Source organism: Physella acuta, unplaced genomic scaffold (genome assembly GCF_028476545.2).
Source record: "Physella acuta isolate Inbredline_101_S28 unplaced genomic scaffold, ASM2847654v3 ptg001806l, whole genome shotgun sequence".
Taxonomy (NCBI): domain Eukaryota; kingdom Metazoa; phylum Mollusca; class Gastropoda; family Physidae; genus Physella; species Physella acuta.
Genome location: NW_026733316.1, coordinates 49,492 through 69,945, shown reverse-complemented (window position 1 = coordinate 69,945; position 20,454 = coordinate 49,492). Strand labels below are relative to the sequence as shown.

General features: G+C 40.5%; 1 protein-coding gene across 1 annotated transcript in view; it reads left to right on the top strand.

The window, feature by feature from the left end:
• LOC131930575 (protein Wnt-11b-2) overlaps positions 1-20,454 on the top strand; it is a 73,307-nt gene that overhangs the window by 22,285 nt on the left and 30,568 nt on the right. Inside the window, exon 2 of the mRNA XM_059287116.1 lies at positions 8,290-8,522. Coding sequence (XP_059143099.1) covers positions 8,290-8,522 — 233 coding nt within the window. The remainder of the gene's footprint in view (positions 1-8,289; positions 8,523-20,454) is intronic.

The following is a 20,454-nucleotide window of genomic DNA, read 5'->3' as shown; positions in this document are numbered from 1 at the left end:
GGTGCGTGCGTCTAGTGTTAACATCAGGGCAGTGTGTGTGTGTGTGTGTGTATGTGTCTGCTTCGAAGATCTTAGCTTTCGTACCACAATGTCGGTGGGGTGGGTATGGGGAGGAGGAACGGGGGGGGGGCGTATTTAAAATATCTGTTTTATTTTGATGCAATTAAAATAAACAAAGAGTTTAACCTACTTAAATACACCTGTCTCCCCCCTCACCTTTGTATCAAACCATTTTACAGGGAAAAGGTTGGGGTGGGGGGGGGGGGGTGATTGGGGCTCTCATCAATCTTTGGTTAATATTCCACTTATCCACCCCCACCCCCCAACACCCCTACCCCCACCCTCAGACCAAATAAACAGATATCGCCCGAATAACAGACGATAAGCACACCTTTTGGCAAATCTCCTCCCTCAAGTTTTTCTTACCCTCCACTTAAGTCGTTGAACACATGAGCAATTCTCCTCCCCCCTCCCCCCCACTCTTATTTTCTTAGTTTTTAAAAACATTTCCTTTTCATCTTTAAAAAAAATTGTACATTTCTGTGTTTTATGGACCATTACATGGGCCCAGTCTGTTTTGTCGGGCTTTTTCACTTCTGCGATGAGCGCAGCCGCCAAAAATCTCATTTCTGCTTTTACGAGCAGCTGTAAATGTGATTAATACGTGGGCAGACGAGAGCTCCTGTTGCCGACTCGATACACTTCCTCTCAATAAACACTGGAATCGATTTCTAGAGAAGCATACGATTCCAGTTCATTTTTCTCTACTGATTCTTCCAATTCACAATTACAAAAAAAAAACCTCAGATTTCGTTGACTTCGGTTATCGTCGGTCTCGGTTTTCGTCGATTTTTTTAAAAGCGAAACATTTGTTTTTTGTCGTAAGTTGTCTCGGAATTCGTTGGTATTTTCATGACTCTGCTCCTAAAACAGGTACAACAAAACTTCAAATAACACCTGCTACAGGTTTAAACACATCTGTTGTGTATTTAATTGGAATTTCCTATACTAGACATTGGGGTGTAGTAACTCACAAACGGCAAGGGTTTAAGACTTTAACACACTTGTTAACTTGTTAGGGTCTTTTTATTTTTTCACTTGGCTTCGAAATTGTATGTAGATTAAAAGGTACAAATCATGGACGTTTATAAGAAAAACAATGGTGTATAAATATACAAACTTACCCATTTTTCTTACATGTAAACCATACTAAAATATAAACACATATTACAACTACTAACATACACTTTTAAAAACTGACGAATGTGTTTAGAACTTATGATATCGTTTGAAACGTGATCATAAATACTTCAACACACAAACTCTTGAAAACTTACAAACGCAAACACGATACAAATGCTGAAAAACCACTGAATGACCGCATGTTATCCTAGCTCTGTGTTTGTACGTATTTTCCTCAATAGTTTCTCTAAAGGGCCACAATCTAGCGATTGTTGATTATTGTTGACAATGTAAAATCTGTCTTGGGCTGTAAACGCCGGATTATTTCTAAGGAATCTCCTGTGTAAATGCTCGCGAGTTGATAAACCGCGGTCAAACAGTGTATGAATGGGACTTTTCTTATTTACATTCTCGCTTCAAAGCTAAATGGATTGTTTAGAAATATTGGGAGATTTTTCGCGCGATGCCGAAGTCCCTTTACACCGGTCATGTCGAGCATTCACTAGGGCGCAGCGCCGCAAGGCAGACATGCAAGTCCGTCCCGGTGTAACATCAATACTTCACCCCTGAAAAAATAACGGTCAGCACAATGATAGCACGGTTCTGCTTGGGAGACGGTGGTTAGGTTTGATTTGAATTCATTCTGCGACGAAAGGGGTCGTCCATAAATGACGTGACACTCGTAGGGGGGGGGGGGGGAAGGGGGGGGGTCGGTAATTTTGTGACGGTGTGTGATGATGGGGAGGGTGTTCAGATGGTGTGACGTCACTTTTTTTGCATTATAAAAAAGCAATGTTAGAAAACGAGTTTTAGCCGTTATTTCGCGTTTTAGAAAACGGTTTTAATAAATTGTAATAGGAATTGATTAAAATACTCTATGTTGATAGAGTTCTGACAAGATTTTGGAAAAATGTAGATGTTTTAAGAAAAATTCAACATCTATTTTGAGAGGGGGTTGTAGGCTGAGGTGTGACGTCATTTAGGGGGGGGGGGGGTCTGGCTTTTTGTGACGACGTGTGACGGAGGGGAGGGGGGAAGGTAAAAATGGTCCCAAAAAAGCGTGACGTCATTATGGATGACCCCCAAATTCCGTGCCGTTTTCGGGTCAGCGGCGCGGATTGTTCAGTGGCACTCTGGTGACGTGACAAATGTTGGGTCACGTGGGAAATGTTCATCCCGGTGCCGGCATGTTGTGGTCGGGCGGTAGCGCGCCCAGACGGTACCTAAGTCGTGTTGGTTCGAATCAGTTTGGCGTGGAGCTGACTACACAATCCCTTTGGATGCCATGGTCGCAGAGTCACAAGTAAACTCTACTCCCCCTATGTCACGAACTGTCTGGTCTAAAAACGGATAGGTTATTTTAAAACTTAGACTAGACTCTTATTAGCTAGAAATATTTGGCATTGCACCTACTTCAATCACAAAATACATTTTTGAACCATCACGCCACCCAAAGTACATAACTTTTGACACAAAACTCAACGCAAGAGCCATATTTTTTATCCCCCCACGGAGAAAAAAAAATGAAAGAAACCCTGAAAGTATGTCATAACAAAAGAATGAAAACCTAAAATTCACGACCCTGCACCGAATAGTGGAGCACAGATAATCTCGAACCACCGTGTTAAAATTTCTATAATTAAAAGCGTTGCAAGTCGAAATTACGGAGTGTTTTTATGGTCGACACCGTGTGAACCAACACCTTGTAGCCTGGAGTTGTCTCGTAAACTGGGATAACATCAGGTGAGTACTCGAGAGAACACGCCTTAAAATTTACCCGTCAAGTTTGTTGTTGGCTGGGGTGAAGAACCCTTCAGAGTGATGCCAGCTCATTACAAGAACAATAAAACTAGCTCAAGCTAGAGGTAAACAAAACACACAATAAAATAAGTATGAAGCTTTTTTTTTGGCGTTTGGCCAGTTGAGGGGGGGGGGGGTACTTCGAATAACTCCTGGGAAGTTACATTGTAGGTGTCTCTAATCAACTTTCGGACACATCAATTTTTTTTCTGATTATTTGCGACACATCTAACTTTTAGTGAAACTTTGTGACATACCTAACTTTTGTGTCGTCGGGTGTACAAACATACCTGATATCGATACCTCACCACCTGCCCTCCCCCACTGTTAGGGATGATAGATTAACCCAGCCACCCCCCCCCCCCCCAGGCTCCGTCAAAATTGGATCGCTGTCCTGTATTTAACGTAATTATGGAGTCTTCAACTATCACTTGCTAACACCAATTAGGCCTGGGGTGTTAACTCAGACACCACCGGTATCACCAATGTGATCACCAGTGAGATAACACCACTACTGGGATCACCACCGTAATTTACTATTGGTATCACCACTTTAGTCACCATTGGGATCACCACTGTAATCAACATTGGTGTCACCACTGGTATCACCACTGTAATCAACATTGGTTTCACCACTGGTATCACCACTGTAATCAACATTGGTGTCACCACTGGGATCACCACTGTAATCAACATTGGTGTCACCACTGGTATCACCACTGTAATCAACATTGGTGTCACCACTGGGATCACCACTGTAATCAACATTGGTGTCACCACTGGGATCACCACTGTAATCAACATTGGTGTCACCACTGGGATCACCACTGTAATCAACATTGGTGTCACCACTGGGATCACCACTGTAATCAACATTGGTGTCACCACTGGGATCACCACTGTAATTGCATTTGCAGTAGTCGACACTTGGATCACCTCTAAAATTAGACATTGATCGCCACCATAATTACTACTTGGATCACCTTTGAGATCACCACTTGGATCACCACACGGATCCCTATTACCATTGCATAAGTCTGTCCCAACCAACACCACTCAAGGCTGAAATGCTCTGTGACTTATCACCACGGCGGATGTTTTATAATTCTAAAAAGGAAGAAATTCAGCTTTTTATAAATCTATGCAATGTCGGGTACTCGATAAAAGCTGGTTCAGCTCAAGACGCCCAGTTTATTAAATTTGACATTATTCTGGTTTAATCTTTCAGCCTAAATCAGCAGATTTTGATAAATGTAACGCTCTACTGCAACCCTCAATAAGATTTGAGTCAGAAAATTCTAAAATGAGATCCCAACTTTATGGAAAACACGAATGTTTTGTTATCGTTTTTTGCTAGTCATGACAGGTGACACGTTTCGTTCTTTGCTTTAGCTGTCTTTTATTAATTTCTTTTCAGCTTTATTCCTTAATCTAAACATATGGTAGGAATGAAGATAATCTTGTTTGCGATTTAGTTATTTATTTTTAACACTTTTTTATGTCTCTTTTTACTTTCTCGTATATACGTAGTATAGAGAAAGTATTGTAATCGTGCAAAAAAAAAAAAATCGAGATTTTTACAAATCTCGACGTTTTACACCTCACTGATACGGAAAAACATAATTTTGCAATCTTGTCCGTATGTCTGTGTGTGTGTGTGTCTGTGTGTGTGTCTGTGTGTCTGTGTGTAAACACGATAACTTGAGTACCGTTACAGCTAGGTTGATGAAATTTCATATATAAGTAATATATCAAAATCGTAGATCCGTATCAATTTTTGAGCGATTTCCGACAACCGGAAGTGGTACTTTTTCTACTTTGAATTTTTCAAAAGCCTATAACTTGAGTACTATTTCAGATAGATAAATGAAATTTCACATGTAAGTAAAAGATCTAATTCTCTACCTTCTGTTAAATTTTGAGTAATTTCCGTTGACCGGAAGTAGTAATTTACGCTACTTCCAATTTATCAAAAAAACTAATGTAAATTTTTAAAGTACTAATACTATTGCGCACTATTATACACACCTTTATTAGGCGTTCGCTTGGTGCGCAATTGTTTTTTACTGAGATTTTATTCTATTTTTAAAAGTTTCAGTATTTAAAATGGATTAAAAATCATAACTATATCCCCAGTTACCATCCCCTGTTGTTTTATATAAGAATATTCGAGAAAGTTTAGGGGAGATCACTCCCGGTTTATTTCTTTAGTAGTTGATTTTCTCTTTTGTTCATAGAACGTGATTTTTTTAAAAAAAGTACTGTTTTCTGCTTACACTTCTGCTGTATGTTTAGTTTACTCTCTACACCTGTTTCTTGTCTAAGTCATCTTTACGGGCACTACAATAATTTCCTTGAATAAACACCAGATAATTATTTATGTTTACACAAAACAGTTCGCTTGAACCAAATCAGCATTCTAGAATTAATTTTTCAATTTTAAAAAATTCCAATGTCGTAAAGTATTCCGTTTATTCGAATATTTCGTGAACAACCTGCGCCATTTTTTATTTAGTCAAACATTCCCTTGTTCAACTTTAAGTAAAATCAAATCAACCGGAAGACGCCTCCAACGAAGTCTCCATAAGCAGACAACCGAAACAGTGTACACAGGGGCGCAACTCCTGTGGCTTGTCAAACAAGGGGCGGACAACTCGTGTCTATAATCCCGTAATGAGACCTCTTGCAACAACACACTGGGCTCGTGAATGGCTGCGATACACTGAAGACGGTCGCGGCGAGGCGCAGGGAATATTCAGGCTTGCCGCTCTATGCAAGAAACTTGAGGTTCTCAACAGGGGTAGCAGATGCTGGGAGGTCGAGACTCGATTAATTCACTGTCTAGTCGAAACTGTATTGTCATATTATTTTTTTTACATTTAAAAAAAAACAACAACGTTCTTTCTTTAAAAAATTTTTTACGAAGCTTTAAATTTTAAATTTGCTGCCTTTTTTTTAGTTTTCATTCTCTTAAAAATAGTAAAGTGGATTAGACTGTCTTTTATGTAGAAAAATAAGTTTGAACATATTTCTCTGTGTCAAGTAAATTAAAGAGGGATAAAGATTATAAGATCTAGTGAATATATAACCGCTGACCACAGACACACTGACCACAGAACCAGTGACCTACTGACCAACTGACCACAGACAAAGTGACCCACTGACCTACAGACCCACTGACCTATAGACCCACAGACTCACTGACCCACTTATCCACTGACTCACTGACCCACAGACACACAGACTCGCTGACCACTGACCCACAGATCCACAGACTCACTGACCACTGACCCACAGACTCACTGACCCACAGACTCACAGACCCACTGACCACTGACCCACAGACTCACTGACCCACAGACTCAGTGACCCACAGACTCACTGACCCACAGACTCACTGACCCACAGATCCACAGACTCACTGACCCACTGACCCACAGATCCACAGACTCACTGACCCACTGACCCACTGACCCACTGACCCACAGACTCACTGACCCACAGACCCACAGACCCACAGACTCACTGACCCACAGACTCACTGACCCACAGACTCACTGACCCACATACTCACTGATCCACATACTGACCCACTGACCACAAGATGACCCAACTCACCATGTTTTCCCCTATACCTGACAACAACATTTTAAAACCATCTCTGTATTTACCTAGCTGGGAAAGGAGGGGGGGGGGGGTGATTAAAAAACTAGCTGTATTTGCATGGGAGGGGCTACAGACATTCTAATGTATACGTAGTATCTACTGAACACACACGTAACACTAGACTTGGCTATTACCTGCCGTCTCAACCACCACCTACATAGTAATTAAACATAATTATACGGTACTAAAAGGGGAAGTAATTACACTCATGAGTTAAATGCGAAAGCATGCATGCGTGACAGTTTTATTCCATCGTGGAAACATCGCCCCCCACCCCCTCCACCTCCCCTACCCCGCCACATCAAGATTCACTAAAATTTGTCTCTGATCGATATTGGTTATTGGGGTAATTTAAACCCCCACCATAACCAAGAGTTACATGAAGGACGTCCTCAGAGAAACTCTACCGTAGGTATACCGTAAAACCCTAACTTGGAGCGCGCTGGCCACAAACACTTACCGTAAAACCCTAACTAGGAGCGATGACCACAAACACTTACCGTAAAACCCTAACTAGGAGCGCGCAGGCCAGAAACACTTACCGTAAAACCCTAACTAGGAGCGCGCTGGCCACAAACACTTACCGTAAAACCATAACTAGGAGCGCGCTACAACCCCAATTCCGATTGCCAGGAACAATCAATCTTGAAGCAAACATTCCCCAAATACTTTACACATTTTCTACACCATGACGTTGTTTTTTACGTCTAGCCAATCAACTGTAATTAGTTTGGTGCTAATTATTGACAACTTAATTATATTGACCAGGAAATCTGGAGTCTTTCATTCAAGCGTTGAGTCTTTGGGTTTTATTCTATGATTTTTGTTCTTCCCAAAGCCAGCTTCTCAATGCTAAAGAAAACTTTTAAACTTCATTCTGTGTGGTAAATATATAAAGTAATTTAAAAATGAAAAACCAAACTTCACGCTTACACAACACAAACTTCACGCTTACACAACACAAACTTCACGCTTACACAACACAAACTTCACGCTTACACAACACAAACTTCACGCTTACACAACACAAACTTCACGCTTACACAACACAAACTTCACGCTTACACAACACAAACTTCACGCTTACACAACACAAACTTCACGCTTACACAACACAAACTTCACGCTTACACAACACAAACTTCACGCTTACACAACACAAACTTCACGCTTACACAACACAAACTTCACGCTTACACAACACAAACTTCACGCGTACACAACACAAACTTCACGCTTACACAACACAAACTTCACGCGTACACAACACAAACTTCACGCGTACACAACACAAACTTCACGCTTACACAACACAAACTTCACAAAAGTAGTACCGGACAACACGTTTGAAAACTATTCTTTTTTACCAGGAATCAAATTTGGTCAAATGTCGTGTGGGAACAAGTACACACTATTGGAGGGATGTAAATCTTTCCTTACAACAAAGTTTTTTTTAAACAAATTATATTTTTGTTCCAGGGCTTTGTACTAGATCAAACACAAAGTTTTTAAAAACAAATTATATTTTTGTTCCAGAGCTTTGTACAGGATAAAAAAAAATTTAAACAAATTATATTTTTTTTCCAGAGCTTTGTACATCATCAAAAATATTTTTTAAAACAAATTCTACTTTTGTTCCAGAGCTTTGTACAGAATCAAACAACGAGCATGGGAGACGGCGAAGAATTGTTCCAGGACTTCCGGTCTGGTGCCCCGCCAGATGAAGTTGTGTAAGGACAACCTTGACCTTATGCCCACTGTCGTCCATTCGGCCATGGTTTCCATGGAGACGTGTCAAAAACAATTCGCGGACAGGCGCTGGAATTGTAGTTCTATTCTTAAAGTGCCGGCGCTTGCTATGGATTTAGTTCGAGGTAAGTCCTTGAGTTTACTACTTGAATGAGTAGTTTTATTTTAAAAGTCTTAAAGTGCCACAAAAATTTGTATTAGTTCTTCTACACTCAAGGGAGTTTATTAATGTATGTAAAATTTCAATGTACATAGGATTTCATCAATTAACTTAATTATTTTTAACGCTTTATAAACATAAGGTCAAAATCATTACGAACTGACGAATTAGTTTGATTTTTTAAAAAAATAAGCCTATTTATATAATTTTATGTTTTTACATAAATGTATCGTACTGAAAAATTCTATTTATATAATAGCGACTGAACTAATACGATACGCATAATGGCACATAACATATTAGTTGTATGCGCAAACACAAGATCCGCCGTATAAAAGATATGATAAGAATTAAATAAACTCTCAAAATATCAAATAAATCTTTTAATCCTGATTTATGGCGTCAACATTCACGGGGCGACAACTCTAATCTGCTCTGCGGAGAAATTTTAGATAGCGGCCCTTGTGATAAGGCTATCCTTACTCGCCGGGGATAACACCCTAACACTGGAGAAAAAAATTGAAACGGGATTTCATCCGCCGGCACGGATAAAGGTTAATGACTTGGGCGAGATAATTAGTGTCATTTTAATCTGACGGAATGTAAATAAGCACGGCTATAATCTACGCGCGGCAGCAGAAATCAGGCAGACGACGCGGCATTGTTCATCGTCTGCTCATCTTGTCAGGTGATACGACCTATTTTTAAAAAAAAATTCGAGTCATTGTTGAAAATTTCAAAAACGATTTGCACATTTTAAAATATAATTTTTACACTTTTTTTTTTAAATAGAAAGAATTCCGTATCGCGAAAAAAATAATTATTGGGGCAAAAAGCGTAGAGCGCCGGCAGAATAGAAACCCAGATAGCATCGAGAAAATGCAAATTTCGGCGTTTTGTCGAAACCCGAGACAAGAATTTTAAAAATGTTTCCTTCTTTGTCAAATTGCTATTCTGTTCGTATTATTGTAATGCCGTCGTTTCTTTGTCGTAAAAGGTTTAATATTGGGATACAAATCCTTGTAAAATGTTGATTATTGTCCTTGTAAAAGGTTTATTATTGGGATACAAATCCTTGTAAAAGGTTTAATATTGGGATACAAATCCTTGTAAAAGGTTTATTATTGGGATACAAATCCTTGTAAAATGTTGAATATTGGGATATAAATCCTTGTAAAAGGTTTATTATTGGGATACAAATCCTTGTAAAAGGTTTATTTTTGTGATACAAATCCACTTGACTGTCTTAGCATACAAGTTGTCAATAATGGCTTGATGTCAAAACTATAGAGCTTCAGCTTTAAATCCCGGCCCATCAGTCATTTAAAAAATTTACCCTAGCCCTTCACATAGTCCTTGTCTAGATACACCCTGGTTATATACATCGCCCCTTTTTAAAACATAACCTACACCATTCATAGCGCTTGTCTAAATACAACTTAGCTCCATTCATAGCCCTTGTCTAGATATACCCTAGTTATATACATCGTCCTTTTTAAAACATAACCTACACCATTCATAGCCCTTCTTAAATATAACCTAGCCCCGTTCATAGCCCTTGTCATGATATACCCTAGCTTGATACATAGTCCCTTTTTAAACAACCTACACCCTTCGCCATTCATAACCCTTGTCTAGATACACCATAGCTTGAAATATAGACTTTTTTTAAAAACATAACCTAGCCCCATTCATAGCCCTTGTCTAAATACAGCCTAGCTCTATTCGTAGCCCTTTTATAAATACGAGCCGGCCCGCGGCATAACATACGCCGCTATTTAGTTGTTTCTAATTTTCAATAATTCATAATTTGTGAATTCGACAGTACCAACGCTGACACTGAAAATATTTCTTTAAAACACTATAAGTAGCTCGTTAAGGACCATAACCCCCCCCCCCCCCTTCCTTCCCCCCCCCCCCCCCCTCCCCCCCCCTACGTTTAAAATCGTTGGCTCTGCTTGTAAACATTTAGAGTGAACACAGCTCACTAAAACCATGTAGGGGTGGGGAGGTAGGGAGAGCGTTTGCAGCTTGTTTTCTAACGGCTCGAAGAAGAGAATTATATATATAGATAATCTAGCCCCATTCATAGCCCTTTTCTAAATATAACCTAGTCCCATTCAAAACCCATGTCAAAAATCATCTACCCCATACATAGACCTCGTATAAAATCATCCACCATGTACATAGACCTTGTATAAAATTATCTACCCATACATACACCTTGTCTAAACATAACCTGGATCAATATACCTTACCTATGCCAGCCTTAAATGACCATTGCCAGAATCAGATTTGATATAGCTAATACATTGAGCCTTGCTTGACTTGGAACAATGGATGGCAAGCATTGATCCTACACAGCGATGGACTTAAACATTATGTATAAAATATAAACTGCAACACAGTCATATTTAAAATAGTGATCTACAACACAAAGTCATTTTAGGTGTTCAAAGTTTTAAAGTTAAAAACACCACTCACAAAACTTGCAGTTAGAAACACCACTCACAAAACTTGCGTTAGAAACACCACTCACAAAACTTGCGTTAGAAACACCACTCACAAAACTCACGTTAGAAGCACCACTCACAAAACTTGAGCTAGAAACACCACTCACAAAACTCACGTTAGAAACACCACTCACAAAACTCACGTTAGAAGCACCACTCACAAAACTTGCGTTAGAAACACCACTCACAAAACTCACGTTAGAAGCACCACTCACAAAACTTGAGCTAGAAACACCACTCACAAAACTCACGTTAGAAACACCACTCACAAAACTCACGTTAGAAGCACCACTCACAAAACTTGCTTTAGAAACACCACTAAAAAAACTTGCGTTAGAAACACCCCTCCCACCCAAAAATATTGACACCACAACAAAGTTCTAGCACAGCGCGCTAAAGTTTGAGAATCATCCATCAAGGGAAGCAACTAGTTTCACGCACCGGTGGAGTTATCCTTGTCCATCATGGACTTACCTGCCCTTGTCTGCCAGCGCCCGACTAACAAGAGGGGGGGGGGGTGCTCTATAGAAGGGTGTTACTGGGGGGGGGGGTTCCATGTTATGATGTGATCCTTGGGGGGGGGGGGGGGTGCTGTATGTAATGGTGTTACCTGGGGGGGGGGCTCCATGTTGGAGTGTGATACTTGGGGGGGGGGGGGTCTGCTGGATAAGCTGTGGATTAACCTACATCCAGCTGAAATCCTGAGTGTGGTCAAGTCTTACAGTTGTCATGTTGGATAACAAGACCGTGTGGACGGTCAGGTGGATTCGTGTGGACGGTCAGGTGGATTCGTGTGGACGGTCAGATGGATTCGTGTGGACGGTCAGGTGGATTCGTGTGGACGGTCAGATGGATTCGTGTGGACGGTCAGATGGATTCGTGTGGACGGTCAGATGGATTCGTGTGGACGGTCAGATGGATTCGTGTGGACGGTCAGATGGATTCGCGTGGACGGTCAGATGGATTCGTGTGGACGGTCAGAGGGATTCGTGTGGACGGTCAGATGAATTCGTGTGGACGGTCAGATGGATTGGCGTGGACGGTCAAATGGATTCGTGTGGACGGTCAGATGGATTCGTGTGGACGGTCAGATGGATTCGTGTGGACGGTCAGATGGATTCGTGTGGACGGTCAGATGGATTCGTGTGGACGGTCAGAGGGATTCGTGTGGACGGTCAGATGAATTCGTGTGGACGGTCAGATGGATTGGCGTGGACGGTCAAATGGATTTGTGTGGACGGTCAGATGGATTCGTGTGGACGGTCAGATGGATTCGTGTGGACGGTCAGATGAATTAGTGTGGACGGTCAGATGGATTCGTGTGGACGGTCAGATCTATTCGTGTGGACGGTCAGATAGATTCGTGTGGACGGTCAGATGGATTCGTGTGGACGGTCAGATGAATTCGTGTGGACGGTCAGATGGATTCGTGTGGACGGTCAGATGGATTCGTGTGGACGGTCAGATGGATTCGTGTGGACGGTCAGGTGGATTCGTGTGGACGGTCACACGAATTTGTGTGGACGGTCAGGTGGATTCGTGTGGACGGTCAGATGGATTCGTGTGGACGGTCTGGTGGATTGGTGTGGACGGTCAGGTGGATTCGTGTGGACGGTCAGATGGATTAGATAGATAAATTCAAATTCAAATTTATTCAAACAACGGTTACAATTGTAGGCACAAAGGCGTTTTTTCACATTGGCCGTTTAAACAAATAAAGCAATTCAATAACACATAGCAGTAACACATAGCACTGAAAACGTGGAATAAAGAAACAATGGTACATAGCTATCATACATAATGAGATAAAAAAGAGAATATAATAGATGAATGAGAAATGTTACAATGAGTCAGTTAGGTCATTAAATAATTTTAGTTTTAGTTTAGATTTGAATATATTTTCAGATCTAGATAGCTTTATTTTATTAGGAAGATTGTTCCACAAATTAGAACCAGAGTAGGCGAAGCTATGTTTTTGGAAAAAGGTTGAATAAGGGAATGGTAAATTAAGACGACGATTTAGTTTTATGTTAAAAGAAAATAGATCTGATAAGTAAGAGGGGGCTGTTTCGTGGAATATTTTATATAAGAAAATTGATTTAGTATATATTATCTTTTTATTTAATGGAAGTATTTTAGTAGTAAGAAAAGAATCCAGACTACTAGACAAGCCAGTAACCAGTTTTATAGCCCTTTTTTGTAAAGAAAGAAGAGGACGCTGCTTAGATATAAAGCTGCCGCTCCACACTACAGAAGCATAATCCAACCTGGATTGAATAAAAGCCTCATAAAAAACCAGCCTGCTCCTATAGTTGAGAAAGTTCTTTATCCTTGCTAATTGAAAGGTTGTTTTTAATAAGGACATTCTTAGAAAATGAATATGGTCAGACCAAGTGAGGTTGTGATCTATAAACAATCCTAGGCATTTGTAACTGTCTACCTGTTCAATGTTTGAATTGTCTATAGTAATGTTTAATGCGGTGGATGGAAGACGAAGGCGTTTCTGATGAGTTGTAATAAACATTGACTTGGTTTTATCAGGGTGAAGTTTCATTTTGTTAAATTTTGTCCAAGTAGCAAGCTGATTGGCACATGTTTGAAGTTTGTAACTGAGTGACGCAGCACTGTCTGCAAAGACATGCAAAGAAGTATCATCAGCGAACATCTCGCACTGACCAGCGTCAATATGTAATGGAAGATCATTAATGTATAAAGAAAAAAGTAAAGGACCTAAGATTGAGCCCTGTGGAACCCCTATATTAACATATTTCTGTGAAGAGATGGTATTAAGGTGAAACACGCGTTGAGATCGGTTAGATAAAAAGGAGTGAAGTAACCTACCTGTAAAGTCGTGGAATTTGTATGGAATTAGTTTTTTAAGAAGTATGGTGTGATCAATAGAATCAAAGGCTTTTCTGAAATCGACAAACAGCGAGCCACAGAGTAGGTTTTTGTTAATATTTTTAAGCCAGTTTTCATTCATCTTAATCAGAGCAGTGTGACAAGAATGAAACTTTCTAAACCCAGACTGATTACTATGGAAAAGCTTAAGCTTTTCTAGGTAGTTTGACATGCATTTGTTTATATGTATTTCTAGTGGCTTGGAGAGGGAAGAAAGTATAGAAATTGGCCTGTAGTTATTAGCATCTTGGATGTTACCTTTTTTGTGTAGTGGTATAACCTTAGCATGCTTAAAATGTGTCGGGTAATAATGCTTGGCAATACAGAGGTTATAGACATAGGTTAAAACTTCGGAAATTATTGGAGCTGAAATCTTCAATACATTATTAGAAATATCATCAAACGAAGTTGTTGAAGACGGTTTAAGAGATTTTAGGCTAACATATACTTCATGAACAGTGAGAAGCGGAATGATCAGCTCTGTCCTACCACGGTGAGCAGAATTACAAAATTTTTTTTGCTCCTCACTGATTGTGTAATCAGCATCTGTGTTGAGCGCTACAGATGATATAAAATGATTGTTAAAGTCATCAGCAGATATCTGGCAATGTCCAGCTGTATTACATGTGCGTTTTTTTCTAATTATTTGATTTATAGCAGTCCAGATAGATTTGGAATTAGGTTTGCCTGATAGCAGCTTATAAAAATACTCCTTCTTCGACCTACGCACGAGCAGTTTGACATAATTTCGCTGCCTACAGAAGTCCTCAGAAGTTCCATAACGTTTAAGCCAGTCTCTTTTATTAATTGCAGATTCGATATTGTTGTTAAACCAAGAAGGTTTGTATGTAGTCTTAACCCTTTTAGAGATTTTAGGAATATGTTTGTCATATATAGTATAGAAAATACGCAGCCATTCAGAAATGGCAAGATCGGGACAATTATAATTGTATACATTGCAGAAGGGGGCAGCCAATAAATCCGAAAGAAAAAGATTTTCATTAAATTTTCTAAAAGAGCGATAACTTATAGTTATGTGTTGCCGCGAAGGTACACATAATCTTTTTGTCGAAAAAGTACAACAAACAGGGAAGTGGTCACTAACACCACAAGAGGGGACACATACCTCTATTAGGTTGCAGTCAGGTGATGCGTATATGTGGTCAATTATTGTACTTGATTTATCATTTACCCTGGTAGCCGTGTGCACAAATTGTTTTAGATTCAAAGAATCAATAATATCTTGCCAATATCCTTGAGGTTTTAATAAATTTATATTAAAATCTCCCAATATGATATATTCATTGTTAGTAGATAAAACGGTATCCATCATGGAGCAAAAACGATCATACCAATCCATGTTTTCACAGGGATTTCTATAAAGGAAGCAAATTAAAATTGCCGGATGGTGTTTGCTTTTTTCGAGTTCAATCCAAATACATTCTATATTGTCCGTTGACAGATCCTTCCTGTACTTGAAACGAATTGAGGAGTGGACATAGACACAAAGGCCAGTTTCTTTGTGTAAGGATGGGTCTCGGCGTATTAGGTTATAATCAGAGACGGATATCTCAACATCGTTTATAAAAGATTGTAATCGAGTTTCAGAGAAACCCCAGATATGGAAAGGATTGTTGGAATTGTTTAAAATTTTTAGAACTTCATGGTGTTTATTAAGTATGTGGAAAATATTTAAATGGCCCAATTTTAGCCCACTTTGTGAGGGCCAGGATGATGAAAATAGACAATGCATAAAGATAATAAAAAATCAATGAATAAGAGATGTTATAAACAAAAATCAATATAATGAACTAATTAAACAGAATCAATATAATTGTCTTACAATTACACGCTTTGTCATCCAATAAACAAACACTCGCTGCTCTTCACACTGCCTTATTATCTATCTCTCTTTCTCTCTCTTTCTCTCTCTCTCTCTCTCTCTCACTCTCTCTCTCTCTCTCAAAATAAATACCTATATATAAATATATATATAAATATATACATATATATATAAATATTGCTATATAAATGTACAATAGTATCAGTATGTATTATAATTAAAATAGTACAGTGAGCTAAACTAGTAAATAGTAAGTGAAAAAAGTTAGGTTCCAGGAAGGCGCTTAAGCGACAACATTAGAGCTTGATGAAGCAACAAAGGGCTAAAGCCCATTAAGTGATGTAAGCCTGGGCTAGAGTTCAATTGATCTGAAGATATTGTTGGAAGCCAATCAACAGTCGAAACCAAATCAGACCTTGTACCTTTTACGTTTGAAAGTTGCACATGGTCTTTATCTGTTAAGCTGACGGCTCTTTGGGGATACTTTATGTTTTTAGCGAGAATGCTGCTTCCAATTTTAGTCAAATGAATACTGTCACTGTACAAGCGTTGTCTCGGGGCACCTGACTTCGCAGTGAAAAAAGGTGTATTGTTTATAAAACAGTATTTATAACTAATGCAGAAAGACTGTAAACATCTATTATTTATATCTATCAACTGCCTACCCTTGCCCCGACATGGGGGTACGATGGATGAAAATCGGATTGTTGCGTTGGGAAATTTATGAGTGATACTTCTCACAATTTCTAGCATATTAGCTTGTGACAGTCTGACGTTTGATAGACTGTCGTTGACACCACAATGTAAGGTTACAGTTGTGGTATTAGAGTCACGTGATCGGCTACTAATAACGTCCCTAATTTTTTCAAAATTTGCCCCAGGCAGCGCTATTACCGATACACGCTCGTAATGATCCGTGGCCATTATATCAGGATGGAGACCTTTAAGTGTAGAGTCACCAAGGATCAAATGGTGTTTCGTTGTTAGGTTGGTGTAGGGGGCGGCGACATGTTGTGTGCTATCTCTATTAGTGGCATAGTGAGTAGAGCGTTGGACAACAGGGACATGAACAGCCTTGACCGTTGGGACGCTGTATTGTGTAGAATTGCTTTTAGTTCGTGGTCGTTGCAGGGTGCTGGGACTCGAATGTTCCGATGGTTTGATTCGCGCTCTGTCATCACGTTGTGTAATTTTAACAGGGATTGGGAACGGAGCTTCTTGCATGATGCCTGCCGATGTGATTTTTGTTTCATTTATTAGTTGTTGATTATCCTCACATGTTGAGTTGGATATTGTGCTGCAAGAGGGATTCTTGGTTGTGAGGAGTTTCTTTAGTGACGCAGAAATATTTTCTTGATCAATCAAACGCTTCTTAAGGTTAACGTGTATATCTTTGCAGCTATGCACTTCATTAGATAGTCTCTTGACTTCGTCTCTTAAGACAGCGTTTTCGACTCGGAGTTGTTCTAGTTGGCTGTTAAACTGCAATTTCTCCGCTTTAAGAGCTTTTTTAACACAGGTGATCTCATTAAGAATAAACGATCTTAAGTTATTATCCAGTTGTGTGGTTTGAAGAAATGATATTTTTGGACTAAGCAAATCAGTTGGTTGAGATAGGTTTGATGAAAATGTATAGTTATTTATAGGTGTTACACAATCTAACGGATTGGTATTGATCGTATCCTCTGCACATTGATTGACACTGTTGGAAGCGGACATAATCAAGGGCGGTGACATGGGTAGCTCCAATACTCTGGGTGGGGACAGTGAAGGTGGTGGTGACAGTGATAGTGGCGGCGACATGGGTAGAGGCATGTCGACAGCTTTGTCTGTTGTAATTAGATTATTTAGAATACAGCAAAATTCCGAATCCACCCAAACAGACACAACGTTAGATTTTCCCTGTACCATAATTTTGTTATTCGTGTGGTACAGATGGACAGACAGCCCTGGTAATTTATAATTATCTTCAACATTGGCGCCATCATCATCCCTTCTTTCCTCAACAACACCAGCATATTTTGTTTTGAAGATTCTTTTTACTTTTTCATAGCTAATTGAGTTTCTAAAGGCAATGATAACGCATTGTCCTCCATCTTTCTTTTGAAAATGAATATCATCCGCTGCACAAATGTTAGCAATCTTTTTTGATATCGCTTTTTCTTTATTTAAACGATACTTCTTAGCTCTGCTGCTTCTGGTGACAACACCAGTCCCTAACATTTTCACTCACCAGTAAAATTAAAATATCATGCTGACATCAGTAGAAATAGATGAAAAAGAAAACGAATCATCAGTAGATCTACAACAACTAAGAATATAGATATCCGGTTTACATTTTAACAATGGATGAGACAATAAAATAAAAACTTAAAATATCACAATAAGAACCGGCTAGTAAATTAGTACTAAACTACATTCTCAACCCTAATGGATGAGTAGTACTTCCCTTAGATTTTTTTGGATTAAATAGTGAATAAAAACACTAAAAACTATGAAAGAAAGTTGACATCAATTCCGGAAGTAAACAAGTTGACGCCATTTTTCATCGTGTGGACGGTCAGATGGATTCGTGTGGACGGTCAGGTGGATTCATGTGGACGGTCAGATGGATTCGTGTGGACGGTCAGATGGATTCGTGTGGACGGTCAGATGGATTCGTGTGGACGGTCAGAGGGATTCGTGTGGACGGTCAGATGAATTCGTGTGGACGGTCAGATGGATTCGTGTGGACGGTCAGATGGATTCGTGTGGACGGTCAGATGAATTCGTGTGGACGGTCAGATGGATTCGTGTGGACGGTCAGATGGATTCGTGTGGACGGTCAGATAGATTCGTGTGGACGGTCAGATGGATTCGTGTGGACGGTCAGAGGGATTCGTGTGGACGGTCAGATGAATTCGTGTGGACGGTCAGATGGATTGGCGTGGACGGTCAAATGGATTTGTGTGGACGGTCAGATGGATTCGTGTGGACGGTCAGATGGATTCGTGTGGACGGTCAGATGAATTCGTGTGGACGGTCAGATGGATTCGTGTGGACGGTCAGGTGGATTCGTGTGGACGGTCAGATGGATTCGTGTGGACGGTCTGATGGATTGGCGTGGACGGTCAGATGGATTCGTGTGGACGGTCAGATGGATTCGTGTGGACGGTCACACAAATTCGTGTGGACGGTCAGATGGATTAGTGTGGACGGTCAGATGGATTAGTGTGGACGGTCAGATGGATTCGTGTGGACAGTCAGATGGATTCGTGAGGACGGTCAGATGGATTCGTGTGGACGGTCAGGTGGATTCATGTGGACGGTCAGATGGATTCGTGTGGACGGTCAGATGGATTCGTGTGGACGGTCAGATGAATTCGTGTGGACGGTCAGGTGGATTCATGTGGACGGTCAGATGGATTCGTGTGGACGGTCAGATGGATTCGTGTGGACGGTCAGATGAATTCGTGTGGACGGTCACACAAATTCGTGTGGACGGTCAGATGGATTCGTGTGGACGGTCTGATGGATTCGTGTGGACGGTCAGATGAATTCGTGTGGACGGTCAGATGGATTCGTGTGGACGGTCAGATGGATTCGTGTGGACGGTCAGATGGATTCGTGTGGACGGTCAGATGGATTCGTGTGGACGGTCAGATGGATTCATGTGGACGGTCAGATGAATTCGTGTGGACGGTCAGATGAATTCGTGTGGACGGTCAGATGAATTCGTGTGGACGGTCAGACGGATTCGTGTGGACGGTCAGATGGATTCGTGTGGACGGTCAGATGGATTCGTGTGGACGGTCAGATGGATTAGTGTGGACGGTCAGATGGATTAGTGTGGACGGTCAGATGGATTCGTGTGGACGGTCAGATGGATTCGTGTGGACGGTCAGATGAATTCGTGTGGACTGTCAGATGAATTCGTGTGGACGGTCAGATGGATTCGTGTCGACGGTCACACGAATTCGCGTGGACAGTCAGATGGATTCGTGTGGACGGTCAGAGGGATTGGTGTCCAGTTAATAAACCACACTTGGCTTGCGTCTAGCTCATGTTTTTAAACAGAAATAACGGAAGTGATTAGCGTTTTAATGTTAGAAATTATACAAACTGTTGGACGGAGTGGGTGTGTGGAGGTGCACACGACTGCTTGCCCGAAAAAGACTCGACCTCACGATGTTGACCACACATGATGTTGACCACACAAGATGTTGACCTCAAGATGTTGACCTCAAGATGTTGACCACACATGATGTTGACCACACATAATGTTGACCACACATAATGTCTACCTCACGATGTTGACCCCAAGATGTTGACCACACAAGATGTTGACCACACAAGATGTTGACCTCAAGATGTTGACCTCAAGATGTTGACCACACATGATGTTGACCACACATAATGTTGATCTCAAGATATTGACCACGTATGATGTTGACCTCAAGATGTTGACCACATATGATGTTGACCACATATGATACTGACCTCAAGATGTTGATCAAACACAATGTTGACCACACATGATGCTGACCATACGAGTACTGACCACATATGGTCAAAACAACATACAAACTCTACTTTACCTGCCACAGGAACGGTCAGGTCTAAAACGGAAGAGCATGACCCCCCCCCCCCACACACACACA